Below are 16,718 nucleotides of genomic sequence, written 5' to 3'. Positions count from 1 at the left end.
AGAAATAATAGGTAATGATTATATTAAAAATATAGATATTTTAAAATTTTTACATTATATTTAAAATATTGTTTTTAATGTAATTTAATACATGTGTACTATCCCATATTTATTTTGACCCTATATTATGGCATATTTTGGACATCTGGCAACTATTAAAACTTGTTTATTTCTTTTTTAGCTTTAGTTTAGGTCCTCTTTCAGCATACATGACTATTGGGGTTTTTTTTTTAATCATTTTTTAAATAGTGAAGCAACTGATTTAGAAATCATTGATTTAGTTTTCTATAAAAAGATTTTTCTCTTGCCCTTGGACGCCCAATGACAGCCAGACGGCAACTTCCGTTGTTGTCATGAGTCAGCTGCACTGATTGGCCCCTGTCACCGTGTTTCCTGTTCTGATTTTACAACGCGCTCTCTGATTGGCTGAAGCGGCCTTCATGACAATCCCGCCTCCAGACAGAGGACAGTGAAACATGGCGTCTCTGAGGTGTTTTCTGCGCTCGGGGAAGGTATTTGTGTGGAAATATGGAATCTTAGCAACATATTAGGTTTGTGTTTATGAGAAGAGAGCTGTAAGGCTGATGTTGGCTGTGTGTTTGTCTCTCAGAATGCCGTTTCCGCGGCTCTGCGGAGGGAGTTTCACAGGACGCCGCCGGCTGCGGTGCAGGTCAGTGATGCTGCTCCTCTCACCTTCAACAGATGCTGTGTGACAGCAAACACAAAACCTTTCAAATCTGCTGATTATTAGTATGTTTCCTCAACCAAATAAGGGTCACCATTGAGTTCAGCAATATGCATGTCAAATACACCATGGTAATAGCATGTTTTGGGCATGTACTATGGTAATACCGTGGTGTTTTGAACATGTACCATGTTTAAATGGACATTATTTAGTAATATTCCTTGGTAATGCCAGAGTTTTTCTATATTTGTTTACCATGGTACCCTGCTGATTTTGCTACATGGTATTACCATGCAAGTAATTTTGAGTATCATGTAAATATCATTGTAAATGATACAATATTTATTCAGTGTCATGATTTATATCAAAATTATATGCTATTACGATCTAATATATGTATAATGTTGCGTCATATTGATTGAAAACATTCTGTATGCCTTTTGTAATTAATACACTTGATTATTTTGTAATTTTAAAACTATCATAGAAATATTTGACATACCTCTCATAATTTAATATTTAATATACATACAGATCTTGTGGATATGCTGTAAATATTGTTAATAAACATATTTATAAATTGGCAATTATTTTACAACATAAATGATTATAATTAATAACTGATATTTCAGATCATGTTGTTAGTATAATTAAATAGATGTGTATTATTATTTGATATTTATTTTGACCTTATTGACCATATTTTATGGCATATCATGGAAAAAAAACTAGTAAAGCTGGTCAGGTCACATTTTTCACCATTCCTGAAACATTGCGTCATTGTTTTATCTTAATAGTGAAGCAACTGATTTAGAAATCATTGATTTTGGTTTCTATAAAAAGATTCTTCTCTTGCCCTTGGACACCTTTCCTTTCCGTATGTACCATGGTAAAGCTATGTTTAATGGTAATATTTTATTTTTTGGAATTGTATCAAAGGAAAACCATGGTGTTTATGTTTATTTACTATGTTTTTTGACACACACTGGTATATTATGTTTTGTGGGAATTTTATAATGTTTTCTTTGTGCCATGTTTTTTGTACATGTTCTATGTTATTACCATGTCAGTATATTGGAGTACCATGTAAATCTCATAGTAAATGAATACGATAATCATTCTGTGCCATATTTTACCATGTGATGTATGTGTAATTATTGCATTTTTTGTTGGAAAACATTCTGTATGTGTTAATACGCTCTTGATTTTTGCAGGTTACGGTCCGAGATGCTCTTAACCAGGCCATGGATGAGGAGCTCGAGAGGGATGAACGGGTTTTCCTCCTTGGAGAGGAAGTTGCACAGTATGACGGCGCATATAAGGTCAGATGAAAATGTTTTTGCACTATTTTGGTTATCAATAGCGCCAAAGCATCTCTTAGGCCCTGTTTAGACCTGGTAATAAGGGTGCTTTCACAGCTGCCTCTTTTAGTTTAGACTTATATTATTATATCTTGTTAAAGGTGCATTATAGGTCCCCTTTGTCGGTTGAAGACCCAAGTTTGGTTTGAAGATGAAAAATGTACAAAGCACAATGTTTTCTAACCATTCCTCATTTCTAACAAGCACTCACAGACAGTGTTTGGTGTGGTTTTGTGGAATTAAATGAAAGCTGCTGCTCTCAATATGTTTTTCCATTGTCTCCGGGAGCGTTCAAAGTAAATATAGATCATCCTTTAGATCGAACGGTTTGGAAAAGAAATCGAAGAAATCAGGACAGAAGTGGTTTAAAGTGGACAAAAGAGACGGATTAAACACCAGGTGTAAACTAGGATGTTTCTCCCTCATCTACTTGTGATCCTATCGAACAAAACACATCTTAGTACCAGGTGTAAACAGGGCCTTAAATTGGCTTGTATTGGGTTGCAGGTTAGCAGAGGCCTTTGGAAGAAGTATGGAGATAAACGCATCATTGACACACCCATTACGGAGGTGAGAATGATGACATAATTGTGCGAAAATCGTTTCCGTATGTTCTTAATTATTGTGTTTAATGAAACTCCCTTCTTTATCCATGCAGATGGGCTTTGCTGGCATCGCTGTGGGTGCTGCCATGGTGAGTTTTTCCTAAAACAATGATTATAAAAGTATCTAAAAGCCACGTTCCCAATCTAACCCATCACATCCTTTTTCAGGCGGGTTTGAGGCCAATTTGCGAGTTCATGACCTTCAACTTCTCTATGCAAGCCATTGACCAGGTCATCAACTCGGCTGCCAAGACCTACTACATGTCTGCTGGCTTTCAGGCCGTCCCGATCGTGTTCCGCGGACCCAACGGCGCTTCGGCCGGTGTGGCGGCTCAGCATTCCCAATGCTTTGCCGCCTGGTACGGACACTGTCCCGGACTGAAGGTAGTCAGTCCCTGGAGTGCAGAGGACGCCAGGGGCCTTCTGAAATCAGCCATCCGAGACGACAACCCTGGTGAGTTCCTCACCGGATGAGGCTGACGTTCAGGATGTAGATGTCGCTCTGACTGTCACATCGTGTCTCTTTCAGTGGTGTTTTTGGAGAATGAGCTGATGTACGGCGTGCCGTTTGAGATGTCCGAAGAGTCTCAGTCGAAAGACTTCCTCATCCCTATTGGGAAAGCAAAGATTGAAAGACCAGGTGGGTTTGATATGAAAGAACACACACACACACGCACACACACGCGCACACGCGCACACGCACACACGCACGCACGACTAGTAATGAGTAATTCCATCTCAGCATTTTTCTAAATTTAGGATGAGGAATTTATTTAAAAAGCAAATTATTGTTGTCATATGTAAATTACCCTGTCACAACTAAAGTGGCCCAAAAGAGAAATATTTAATAAACATCACTTTTTTTTCATATTTACTAAATATTTAAATATTCTTAAAAAAAATATTGATTATTATTAATAAAAATGTATTATTATTATATACAAATTTCCCTGTAACAACTAAAGTCCAAAAAAAGAGGAATATTTGATAATTAAATTATCAATAAATATTTTAATATTTATTGAAAAATGTAATATTATAAAATAAAATTTTTATTGAATATTATTAATAGAAAAGCACTACTACTACTACTACTACTACTACTACTATTAATATATATAAATTGCCCTGTCACAACAAAAGTTGACCAAAAGAGAAATATTTAAAATGGTTGAATATTAATTAGGGCTGTCAATAGATAAAAAATAAAAAATAAAATTAATTGTACACTTAGCATGAAATTAAGCATACATGATTTATCTTGTTTAACGCATCCATTTTGCCATCATTGCCTATATCCAGCAACTAAACCATCAGATTGAAGTGTGATTTTCACAAAACTGTATTTTTCAGCTTTTTTCAAGGTAAATTTAGATGTCTTTACAAAAAAGGACACCAAATATCAAATGATATGATTTCATATAATTCATACATTTATGTACACCAAAACACCCATAAAAAAAAAATCACAGCAAGGAAAAAAAAACATTTCAGAATTCACAATATATTACGGAAGAGGATTAGGGGCCAAGCAATAATAAAAAAATAAAACCATCTCGAGATTAAACTCGTTAAATTTTGAGAAAAAGTTTGAGATAAAATGTTGAGAATAAACTCGTTAAATTGTGAGGGGGAAAAAAACGTTAAATTTCGAGGAAAAAACTCGAGATGTTGAGAATAAAGTCATTAAATTATGAGAAAAAAGTCATTAAATTACGAGAACAAATTCGTTAAATTACGAATTTGTTCTCATAATTTATCACCTTTTTTTCATAATTTAACAAGTTTATTCTCAACATTTTATCTCGACTTTTTTCTTGAAATTTAACAACTTTAATCTCGAGATGGTTTTATTTATTTTTTTATTATTGCTTGGCCCTAATCCTCTTCCGTAATATATAGTATGTACAAAAACAAAGAGCTTGTTTACATTTTAGACAAGTCAAGTTGCCATACTAAACAGGACCGCATGGAGATGCCAAAAAAAAACCTAAACCAACCTCCTTTATATACCTGCATATATTCTAAAGTACACAGCAACATACACAGGACAAATCCAAACATTGTCCTGAATGTGTATGAAAACAACGTGAATGTACTGAAATGTGTCTGTGCATAAAGACAATATGTGATCAGTGCGTCAAGAGCGCTTATACGTGATTTCTTTTCACATCAATATAACAGAGTCACGGGTGCTTCTGCAATCGTTCTTATTAGGATTGCAATCCTCAACCATTAACTTTCATAGCGAGACGCTGGTTTGCTTTATCCAGCTGAGAAACATAGTTCTCATATCATCTGGCCATACAGCGGTGGGGTTTCGACGTTCCTGTCAGACTGGAACCAAGTGATGCGGGAGGGCTCTCGCTCTACGATGACAGAATATGACGGAGAGTTTGTGTTTTAAAGTAGAATAGACCCTGGAATGAATAATTCTCTCTTGATATAATCAGCATGGACTTTAAGATCATCTTACTGCATAACGTAATTTTTTTTATTCTTTATGACGCAATTTCACATACTTCCATAATTTTTTTTGCGTTAAATTATAAATTAACATGTTAAGGATTTTGAATTAATTGCATGCGTTTACGCGTTTACATTGACAGCTCTAATATTAATATATAATTTAGATTTAGATTTTCTTACTCTAATATTTCTGATGGTATTCATCTTTTTCTATCCTGTGAAAAGTCTATAACTGCCACTGTTAATGACTCTTACTTGAACAGCAATTAATCAAATTTTGCATCATTGCTGTGATCTGAGTTGCTCTCTGCATATTAATATTGATGGTCTGCTGCAGGAAATCACGTCACTCTGGTGTCTCATTCCCGAATGGTCAGTCTGTGTCTCGACGCTGCTGCTGTCTTGGCCAAGGAGGGTATCGAATGTGAGGTATGACATCATCTTTTCAGCTTGTAATTGTTTTAAACACCATTTTCAGACATTTGATTGATTCAATATACAGTTTTTAAAGAAAAGTTATTTAAAACACATTTGATTCATAGTCAGCGAATCAACAATGTTTGTTTTTTCGGGCAGTCATGTAAAATGCAATGAAATAAATTTAGATTTTTTTTTTTTTGTAAATCATTTTTGTAAGACATTTACATTTGCTCAAAAAGGCAATTAAAATCATCTCACATTTAACATTAATTTCTATATACTTATTGAATATTAACTAAGAGTTTGAACTCACTGTGTTTTCTCCTGTAGGTGATCAACCTGCGCAGCATCCGGCCTCTCGACACAGAAGCCATTGAGACGAGCATAATAAAAACCAATCATCTCATCACTGTCGAGGGCGGCTGGCCTCAGTTTGGAGTCGGGGCAGAGATTCTTGCCCGGATCATGGAGGGTAAATATTACATTAATGCTCTCATGAAGTCATTTGCTATGTTCAAAATGTTGTGTCTTCCTCAGTATGTAGATTTATTGTTATTTCTTTTTTAAATTCAAGGTCCTGCCTTCAATTACCTCGACGCCCCCGCGGTCCGAGTCACGGGTGTAGATATTCCAATGCCGTACGCCAAGATTTTGGAAGACAACAGTGTACCGCAAATCAAGGACATCATCTTCTCCGTTAAAAAGACTTTGAACGTTTAACATGATATATCCCCCCATTTCAAGACTCATTAAATATTAAATACTACATGTTCTCTCCCATTTCTGCATCAATGTTTGGGGGATAGACTGTTCTTTTTCATCTTTCTGTTACATGGCTTTTCCCTCATTGGCACTATATTAAAATTATTTTCTCATTTTGACTCTAAAATGAGGTTTTGTCATGACAGTGAGGTTTGTTATGGCTATCAACAACCAACCATGTGTATTATGCTGTAAATTCTACTGTAAGCTAAAATAAACTTATCACAGTGGGTTGTAAGAATGATTGTGGAGTCCTCATAAACAAATAAACTGTTCAAATTTTAGATGAAGTTTTGGGTTTATTTCTGTGGAATTAACATTATGAAGATGTAGGCCTCGCCATTTAAAATAAAAATGAACTGCAAAAAAAGAAACATAAACATTAAGTACATTACACTTTCCAGGACCATATTGAACTTAAAGGGTTAGTTCAACCAAAAATTAAAATTCTGTCATTTATTACTTACCCTCATGCCGTCACACCCGTAAGACCTTCGTTAATCTTCGGAACACAAATTAAGATATTTTTGATGAAATCCGATGGCTCTGTGAGGCCTCCTTATCCAGCAATTACACTTCCTCTCTCAAGAACCATAAAGGTACTAAAAACATATTTAAATCAGTTCATGTGAGTATAGTGGTTCAATATTTATATTATAAAGCGACGACAATATTTTTGGTATGCCAAAAATACAAAATAACGATATTTATTGATGGCCGATTTCAAAACACTGCTTCAGGAAGATTCGGAGTGTTATGAATCAGTGTATCAAATCAGCGGTTCGAAGTGCCAAAGTCACGTGATTTCAGCAGTTTGGCGGTTTGACGCGCGATCCAAATCATGATTTGACACGCTGATTCATAATGCTCCGAAGCTTCATGAAGCGGTGTTTTGAAATCGGCCATCAATAAATAAGTCGTTATTTCGTTTTTTTGGCGAACCAAAAATATTCTCTTCGCTTAATAATATTGAACCACTGTACTCACATGAACTGATTTAAATATGTTTTAGTACATTAATGGATCTTGAGAGAGGCTATGAAGGCCTCACGGAGCCATCGTATTTCAACAAAAATATCTTTATTTGTGTTCCGAAGATTAACGAAGGTCTTATGGGTGTGGAATGGCATGAGGGTGAGTAATAAATGACAATATTTTAATTTTAGGTTGAACTAACCCTTTAAACTGATTGATTGAAGTGTTTTGGATGATGGACGGAACATGTTACAGAGAAAGAAAGGGCGGGGATGTGTGATGGGCGGGGCTTCTGTCGTGGGTGTGTCATTTCCGCTCATCCCACATTGATGTCCCTGTCCTGTTCTCTGACTCCACAACATAAACATCACAGTCATTTTACAGCCTTTACTCAAGCAGAACGAGTCGCTTCAGAATCAGAACATAAGGGTTTCAAAATGTTCCTGTATTGTGGAATAATCACGAAAAACCTCACAGGAAAGCAAAGTATCCTTATTTAAACCTCCTGTCCTCCATATTCCTGATGCTTTGGACGAGAGGGAACAACTGAAGTACATTGGACGAGAAGAAGAGACTTAAATCCTAAAATTGTACGCATTTGTAACGGGGTAAGCTGATAAGTGAGCATTTTTATTCACATAATGCGATCGATTGTAGATTATACTTGTTTTGTATAATTTAATACAGTATCATTGCAGTCGCTATAAATGATACGCGTGCTGCAGCATTGATCATTATCTGTAATTTCGTTAATATTGATAGGTCGCTGTTTTTCGTAGCTGGTGTTTATCTTGTTTCTTTCTGTGACGTCGCAACAAAATGTGGTGGGATGCAGGGAAGCCCTTATATGCGTCATTCATTTCACTATTAACGTTTCCATGGTGATCTATATTACACTTGAATATGCTGTGAAAACTATGAAATATTGTTTACATTTTTTTAGTTTACTGCAGGTGAAGTGTTTAAAGCCCATAAAGGCTGAGAGAGCGTCATTCGTCACCACCATTGAAGACAAACAATTGGCCACATGGAGAATGGAGACTGGGCACACATGGTAAATATAAACAGTTAGAATAATGCAGCGGTTCTCAAACAAAAACAGCGTCAGCATTGTTTACTGTATGTGTAAACAAAATGTTCAAAACAAAAAATATTTTTGTACGAAAAATGAAATTATTTTCTTTCTGTTTGCAAGAGTGTTTTGAGTGGTTACTAAGGTGTTGCTAAGGTATTACTAAATGGTTTCTTCCTGCTCATGTAAAAGCCCACTCCTATGGAAGTATTTTAAGTTGACATTTCTTAATAGCAACACATTTTCATGTTCCCTGTTCTAACACTAATATGGTTAGGATGCCTTTCTGTGAAGTAGAGTGTTTTGCATTGTTACTAGGGTGTTGGTGGCGATGCCAACATTGTTAACTGAACATATGTAAACAATATGCAAAACAATAAATTATTTTTATAAAAAAATATTTTCTCATGCATTTCACTATGCAGTTGCATGAGTGTTTTGGGTGGTTGCTAGGGTGTAGGTAGTACTTAGGGCATTGCTATGATGTTCCAGCTGGTTGCTAAGACTTGGGTAAAGTTGGTTTTATATTCGCACATTCAGACATCCGTATTCAATAGTCTTGTTAATCACACTACATTGGACATTCACAAGTAAATATGCCATTAAAACAATACTTGCCTATTTTGATCGACTGTGAAAAATGTTGTAAGTTGACAATCGCTGGTTGTCAATATCATGTCACTGCTTAAAATTCGCAAAAATTAATTTATTGCACATTTATTGGAAAGTCTGAATTTATCAGAAGTCCGAATTTGCGAATATAAAACTAACTTTACTCAAGTGTTGCTAAGCTGATATGGTTAGTGATGGCCGCTTTCGTAAAACACGCTTCATGAATATTCGAAACCTTTGCAAAATCATTTGTTTCAAACCAGAAGTGCGTATCAAACTGCCAAAATCACATGATTTCAGGTTTAAAAAAGGAAGAGTATTTAAAATTCTCCTATTGGTCTGATTAACCAAACTCTTCATAAAACGAACAAAAAAAGCCCTACAAATTAGTAAAATATCACATATTATAAATACACTTAATATTCATTGGTATTAGAGGATTTATTAATTGCATTTAATAGATTACATCATCAATAATACATATGCAGTTGATTTATAAAAGGTGTTTTTATGCATCTTTAGGCTGTTTTTGTTGCATTTACACCGTTTTTACCAGCAGGGGTCACCAGCGTGTGCCGTTTTGAGCACTTTGAAACAGCGAATCATTTTGATTCAATTTATTCCAAGTTTCAAAAAGCTTTGTTTCTCCCATCACTAGCTATGGTGTTCTGGGTAGTTGCTAGGCAGTTGGCAGGGCGTTACCAAACCCACTGGAAGGCAAGCCTGCAACTTTTAGCCAAAAAAGCGTAACGGCTAATGCTAACGCTCTGCCTCTGGTGGTACGCAGGGAAGGAGACCAGAGGCTGTTTTTGAATGTGAGTCAATGGATGAGAGGCTTCACTATGCTGTTTAAACAGCTTTTGTGGGGAAATCTAATCATTTAATTAATCGTCAGCCTGTTCGCTAATCTGCAGCATGTTTTACACTAAACAATACTTTTGTTGGGAACTATTTGTAGATTTTAGCTTGATAAAAATGTTTTTTTATGTTTAAGAGAAGGTAGACTAGGGAATGTTACGCTTTCTCCAAGAGAGATACAGGTAAGAGATACAGACACGCTCATCTCTCTATAATATACAATCTCTGGCGTTACTAAATGGTTGCTTACCACCTTCAGAACAGAATCTCCAATGGCTCATAAAGAAAACAAACTTTGTGGGTCAGCCATTTTGTCTTATCCCAGTGGTCCATTTTGTCTGAGATCAAGGTGTTATGGGGAACAGGGTTGAATTCAAACACATCTCATGTGGTGTTTACCATACTATAGTTTCCATAGAAACAAGTGATCCTAAGGGTTTTGTCAATGCAGCTGAAAGCAGCAAATGTTGTTTTCATGGCTGGACCCAAGCAAGCCTTCTTAGTCAACCAGCTTTACTAGGAAAAACCAAGCTGGGTGGAGTTTTGCTGGGGACCAGCATGGATTTGATGGTCCACCAACTAGAACAGCACCAAAACAATAGATCCGCATGGCAGTTTGTGTTGGTCTAAGATGGTCTTTTCATATCAGTACAAAAACCATTCTCAGCAACATACATCTTTTAATACTTTGAACATCTACAATTTATGTTCTTTTTTGTTGTAGATAATGAATACAGCTACCCTAAATGCTGGTCAGGCTGGCTGCTAAGGTGTTGGTCGATGGTTTCTAGGGTGTTTTGGGTAGTTGCTAGACATTTGCAAGGGCAATACTAAACAGTTACTTACCACCTTAAGAACAGGATCTCCATTGGCTTAAAAAGGAATAGTTGTTTTCCTGTTTGAGGGTCAGCCATTTTGTCTTATCCCAGTGGTCAATTTTGTCTGAAATCAAGGTGTTATGAGGAACTGGGTTGAATTCAAACACATCTCATGTGGTGTTTTGAACCACAATCCATATTTCCTGAAGCTCAGTTTACCATACAATAGTTTCTGTAGTAATTGATGTTCCTAAGGGTTTTGTCAATGCAGCTGAAACTAGCAAATGTTGTTTTCAAGGCTGGACTCCAACAAGTCTTCCTTGGTCAACCAGCTTTACTATGAAAAACCAAGCTGGGTATAGTTTTGCTGGAGATTGGCATAAGTTTGATGGTCCACCAACAAGTGCAGCACCAACTCAATGGATCTGAATGGCGATTCATGTTGGACTAAACTAGTACCATCTTGAAATTCTCAGAAAGTACAAAATGCATCCTTAATGCTTTGAACATCTACTATTTATGTTCTTCTTTGTTGTAGATGATGGATACGGTTACCCTAAATGTTGGTGGCCATTTGTACACCACGTCGCTGTCCACCCTCCAACGTTATCCAGACTCTATGTTGGGCGCCATGTTCCGCGGTGATTTTCCCACCACACGAGACGCCCAGGGCAACTATTTCATAGATCGAGACGGTCCTCTATTCCGTTACATCTTGAACTTTTTACGGACCTCAAAACTGACACTACCATGTGACTTCAAAGAAACAGAGCTCCTCCGGAAGGAAGCAGACTTCTACCAGATAGAGCCCTTGATCCAGTGTTTAGGAGACAATAAACCTCTCTACCCAATGGACACCTTTGAGCAAGTGGTAGAACTGTCAAGCACTCGTAAGCTGTCCAAGTACTCAAACCCGGTGGCAGTCATCATCACCCAACTCACCATCACCACCAAAGTTCACGCACTGCTTGAAGGCATCTCCAACAACTTCACCAGATGGAATAAACATATGATGGACACCAGAGACTTTCAAGTGTCCTTTACCTTTGGACCATGTGACTACCACCAAGAGGTGTCCCTTCGCGTGCATCTGGTGGAGTACATCTCCAAGCAAGGCTTCACGATTCGCAACACGCGAGTTCATCACATGAGTGAACGCGCCAATGAGAACACGGTAGAACATCATTGGACATTCTGTAGAGTTGCGCAGAAGGTTGAGGACTGATTGATGGTGCATTCATGTCTGGTCAAATATTACCATAATTACAATAACTTTGAGATTGTAAATTGAGTAATTACGAGTTTAATCAAGACGTGAACATTTTTTTTATACTAGTTGCGACGCAAAATTTGGGTAATTTCTAAATTACTTGAACACACCACATTAGAGGTCTGCGCGGGATGGATTTTTTTGCTCCCGCAAGATTATTTACCGCTATTGCCCACTTCTGCCAAAAATATGTTAGATTTGATCCTGTTCCCAAACGAAACTTTCATGTTTTGTCCCGTTCCCACCCACAAAAGCCTGTAGGAAGAGGTCTACGCTAAATTTTTTAGTCCCAGTCCAGTTAGATAATGTGTCTCTTGGCTATTTTTTCCAATTTCTACAAACACAACGATTCAGATCTCCAGTTACAGACTTCTGCATGCTGTTATTATTCGATAATTATATTTTGCGGGAGCCCATGAGTCATTTCCTTCTCCCACTGCCAGTGCACATATCAGTATCTTCCCTCTTGTATCCATACTCAGCAATTCAAAACTTGTCCCACGCCCCACAATGTTGCGTCGGATCCCGCGGATTGCAGACCTCTACACCATATCTCCACTGCAGTTCCTAGCTGGGATAACCAGCAATAAACACAATGGAAATGTTTTCTGTAGTACGTGTTCATGCGAACTAGTCCTATTGTGTTTTATGTGTCTTTCCACCCACTTCAGAAGTTTATGGAACAAAGGAACCTGAACAACTTGTTTGTTTTTTTTTTCATTTCTACAAATGCAGTATACCTCATTTAGGAAAAAGTAACCTAAATTCCTTCCTAAATTGTCAAGTTTTCAAATCTATTTATCCAACTCTTAAATTAAAAAATTTAATATATATTGCATCAGTGTTAAATATACAGTATTCAATTAAATTTATAATATTTACGGCAGATATTGTCCTGTGATTGAGTCTATAAACTGTAAACGGTTTGCATGATTATATGGTGTCTACACTATTACATATTCAGTCATATTTTCTCCCTTGAGATACAGAAAAAAAATGTGTAACTTGCATGTTACATAGTAATTTTCCCCCCAAAGCTTTAAGCAAAATAATACCTCTTATGGCCAGCTTTGGACCAGGCCAAATCTTGGAGTAAACGTCCCATTTAAAATACATTTTAGTCTCAAAATGCATGTAAGACTCAGACTAGCATCGCTGAAGATGAGAGCATCTTTTAAATGGTTTGAAAACCAAGATGAAATTGAAAGAGTTTCTTCATGTTTGTAATGAATTTGAACTGCACATTAAAAACAGTAGTTTGATCATACATTGTGTGTTTCTGTTTGGTAGTAGACATCTTTGCATAACATTTTATTGAAAGAACATTTTGTTTTATTAATGAAATTTACTTTATTATTTTAATGTAATATATGTAATTGGCTTTTGGTGCCATTCTTTCAAATGCAATAACTTTAAGAAATAACCGGATTACATCTGATTTTGAAATATTGAAAATACTGCAGATCACATATAAAATACAACAGATCTAATATATGTATCATTCATTTTTAAGTAAATATGTTATTATTTATTTTTACATTTTTACATATTAGTCATAATCCTGTTTCTTTGTAAATTTGGCATTTAAATCAGTGTATTTCTGTGCCACTAGTGGCGCCAAATGTAATTGCAGCCTGTTTGAGTGGGTGTTACATAGCAACACTGATTCAACCAATGCTGCATGTTCAAGGCGGGGCTACATGTTTGCCCATCCAATGATAGATAGGAAAACTTGTTTAAAAACATCTGTTTGAGCACACTGCAGCTTTAGCGTTGAAACATATGAACAGTTTCAGTAATCATTGAAGTATGTTGACTATAATCCCTAAACAAGCTGGTAACTGGCTCATAAGATCTCATACTTTTGTTTTTTTGCATCATGATTCAGCATTACTGGAATAGCTGGTGTGGCTTATCACCTTTTGCTAGCTAGCATTTGTCGTTGTGGTTTTAATTAAAATTTACTAAAGGATGTGGTGCTGCCACACATCTAAAAGCGATTTCGATCAGTAACGTGTGTGCACATGCGTGCTTGTACAGGTTTGGCTATACTTGTGATGAATGGCCAAATGTCCTCACTTATATAGTGAAATATTAAGACAACCGACTAGTGAGGAAATTTTACTGGTACTCACTAGTTAAAAAGGCTTATAAATCGACCAAATTGTGTTTTTATTTCAAACTAGTATTTTGCACATGTTTCTGTGATGGGCAGATTTAAGGGTAGGGGATGGGTTAGGCCATAGAAAATATAATTAGTTTAAGTTTAGTTGTACTTTATTGTCCAACCTTGGCTGAAAATTTGTCTTTGGCCTTGCCATACAATTAACAATCCACAATATATACAACAATAACCTGATATAAAATCAATGGAAGTCTATGCAGTTAATGTCCTCACTAAAATAGAAAAACAAATGTGTGTGTCTGGTTCAGGTAAACCCTACATTTTGGGACAAAATGTCCCCACAAAGAAGGCAATATCTGAAATCTTTGTCCCCATGAGGAAAACAGCTTATAAATCATACTAAGTGACGTTTTAAAAAATAAAACGTAAAAATGCAGAAAGCTTTCTTTGATGGGTAGGTTTAAGGGTAGGGTTAGGGGATAGAATATACAATTTGTACAGTAAATGAAATTATGTCCCCATAAAACATGAAAACCCAATGTGTGTGTGTGTGAGAACATGTGCAGGTGTGGGGGCATGTTGCTAGTTCTATTTTGGTGTTGTCTAATATCTTGTGTCTATGTGCTGTGGTAATTTGAATTCTGAAGACAAGGTAAGTGGTGTTTGCTTGTGTAACAATCATTGGCACTATGCTAGGGTGGTTGCCATGGTGTTGCAATGCATTTTATTATATTATTCTGGGGTTGCTAGGTGCTCTGGATGGCTGCTAGGTGGTTGCACACTAGCCCTAGTCAAATTAGCCCATAACCACGCCTAAGATATTCTGGTCTTGTTCTTCCTTCAGTACAAGTTTGCATGATTTTTGTCCATTTTATCGCCTGCTTCCCTCAACAAACCACATTTGAATAAAGCTGCGGTCGCACTAGACTGAACGTGTGAAACATCATCGGATGCTGCAACGGTCGTGAAATGACGTCATTGTCTACAACGTCTTTTTTTTATTTTTTATATATATAAACATCAACATATAACATATAGTAATACATTAAAATGTAAAAATATACAACCTTTTGTTTTGTTTTAATTCAGCCAAGAGGTGACGAACCGAACTTCTACATCTTCATGATGCCATTGCGAATTCGCAGCACCAAACTTGAACTTTGCAACGCAGTGAAATGAAAAACTTTTTGCACGCTTGCGTTTCCTGACTGACATTCGCATGCGTTTGAATGGAAGTAATGTCAGTGGAATGAAAAGGGCTGTGTGACCGCCCCTTAATTCACTTACCGACTGTTGTGTACGCTTTTGAAACAGTGCGTTTTAAAGTGCCAAAGTCACGTGGTTTCATTAAGATTCGTTACATAAAACTGTTTAGAAACGTTTTGAAATTCCAGTTGTTCGCCACAAGGGACTGACGTGTGTTCATGCCGTGTCGTGATGATTTCCGTAATAAAGCATCATGCTGTCGAATATGGCTCTAGCAGTATTTTGATGTTGCACCGATCGGTCTGCACAACGCCACCTCAAGTAGAACACGTAAATCAGATTTAGATATACAAGGACGGTGAACTATTACTACGGGAGAAAGTGCAACGCGCAATATGGGTGAACATTTACCGCTTTCTAAGTAAAAGTGCCAATCGCCGATTGGTCGTCTTGTTTCTGCAGCCACCTAGAAGCTCTGGTTGCTATAGAAACAGTCAGACGCATTCTTAGGACTGCGCATGTGCATTGGCTGGTCCAGTCTGAAAAATAAAGCTTTTATGATTTGAGCTTTAAGAAACAAAATGTAACCCGTTTGTTTCCAATATGAAATTGAACTGTAAGCAGTTTTAGATAATTTGATGTTTAACTTTGAAAGAAATAGGAGCTGCACTTGCATGACTGAAATGGCTGCCCGAGAGAGGCGTTTCAAAAATGGCCGCCAAGTGAAATGACTTGGCCAAGGAACCCAAGATGCGACACTTCGATACTTTTTGGGTAACAGCCACTAGACGGCGCTCCGGTAGCGCGGCCGCCATTATGGGGTGAAGTCACCAGTAAATTGTATGGCTCCTACAATAAATGTTGCATTGTCTTATAGTTTTATTTGACCAGTTGTGGAATCCAACCAATCCTCTATCTGAGCTAGTTAGCCTACTTTATTGAGTATTTCCATTTTATGCAACTTTACACATTTATTAATAGTAAATTAATAATTAATAAAATTCAAATCATCATGTTTGCAGCAAACAATATATTTTAGACCTAGTGGAGTAATAGTATCTAGGTCTTAATTGAAATAGGTTATACATTTTAATGGGTCACGCTACAAACATAATGATCTTAATACATGATGCATTGCTGTGTCCGTTATCGCATAATTCACACTTTTGTACACTTTTGCTTTAATGGACATTAGACAACACTGCTAAATCAAGCTGTTATATCCATATATTTATTGTCCAACATTCCCAATTTTTCTGATGCGTGTCCTTAATTTAATTTCATGTGTTGGTATTAATTCAGTGTTTATAAGCCTTTTAAAGAATTTTAACCCAAACTGACTGGGTTTCTAGAGAGCAAAGGTTTTGTGGAAAAAGTGGAAGATTTAAACACAAAGTGTGTAAAATAAACTGTTAAAAGGATTTGATGATCACCAGTGATAGAATTTTATTCTGTGTTTTCATAATTCAGGTTGGATTTC

At 36.6% G+C, this 16,718-nt stretch overlaps 2 protein-coding genes across 6 annotated transcripts; both read left to right on the top strand.

Annotated features, from left to right (window-relative positions):
* The first annotated feature begins 413 nt into the window (after positions 1–413).
* On the top strand, positions 414–6,586 carry pdhb (pyruvate dehydrogenase E1 subunit beta). The gene is made up of 10 exons (XM_067398811.1): positions 414–512; positions 611–670; positions 1,900–2,007; positions 2,554–2,616; positions 2,705–2,740; positions 2,820–3,105; positions 3,181–3,291; positions 5,458–5,549; positions 5,871–6,012; positions 6,115–6,586. The coding sequence occupies exons 1-10, from the start codon at positions 477–479 to the stop codon at positions 6,258–6,260; spliced, it is 1,080 nt and encodes a 359-aa protein (XP_067254912.1). The 5' UTR covers positions 414–476; the 3' UTR covers positions 6,261–6,586.
* Positions 6,587–7,607: 1,021 nt separating this feature from the next.
* Positions 7,608–13,153, top strand: kctd6a (potassium channel tetramerization domain containing 6a). Of its 5 annotated transcripts, none has more exons than XM_067398810.1 (3): positions 7,608–7,867; positions 8,231–8,331; positions 11,176–13,153. In XM_067398810.1, exons 2-3 carry the CDS (start codon positions 8,305–8,307, stop codon positions 11,860–11,862), a joined length of 714 nt encoding a protein of 237 aa, XP_067254911.1. In that variant the 5' UTR covers positions 7,608–7,867; positions 8,231–8,304; the 3' UTR covers positions 11,863–13,153. The 5 variants fall into 5 exon arrangements, with proteins under 5 accessions (XP_067254911.1, XP_067254910.1, XP_067254907.1 ...); XM_067398809.1 differs by having other exon boundaries at positions 8,221–8,331; XM_067398806.1 differs by having other exon boundaries at positions 7,608–7,885.
* The last annotated feature ends 3,565 nt before the right edge of the window (positions 13,154–16,718 follow it).

This window comes from Chanodichthys erythropterus, chromosome 10 (genome assembly GCF_024489055.1).
Source record: "Chanodichthys erythropterus isolate Z2021 chromosome 10, ASM2448905v1, whole genome shotgun sequence".
NCBI lineage: Eukaryota > Metazoa > Chordata > Actinopteri > Cypriniformes > Xenocyprididae > Chanodichthys > Chanodichthys erythropterus.
Note: the sequence above shows the minus strand (reverse complement) of the source record. Positions and strands in the feature narration are given on the sequence as shown.

What these genes read in the sequence shown, in the direction of transcription:
- pdhb (XM_067398811.1), top strand. Translation starts at nt 477, where the DNA reads ATGGCGTCTCTGAGGTGTTTTCTGCGCTCGGGGAAG. An exon ending in GTTTTCTGCGCTCGGGGAAG is followed by an intron (nt 513 to 610) that starts GTATTTGTGTGG and finishes TTTGTCTCTCAG; the next exon opens with AATGCCGTTTCCGCGGCTCT. An exon ending in AGGAGGGTATCGAATGTGAG is followed by an intron (nt 5,550 to 5,870) that starts GTATGACATCAT and finishes TTTCTCCTGTAG; the next exon opens with GTGATCAACCTGCGCAGCAT.
- kctd6a (XM_067398810.1), top strand. Translation starts at nt 8,305, where the DNA reads ATGGAGAATGGAGACTGGGCACACATG. An exon ending in ATGGAGACTGGGCACACATG is followed by an intron (nt 8,332 to 11,175) that starts GTAAATATAAAC and finishes TCTTTGTTGTAG; the next exon opens with ATGATGGATACGGTTACCCT.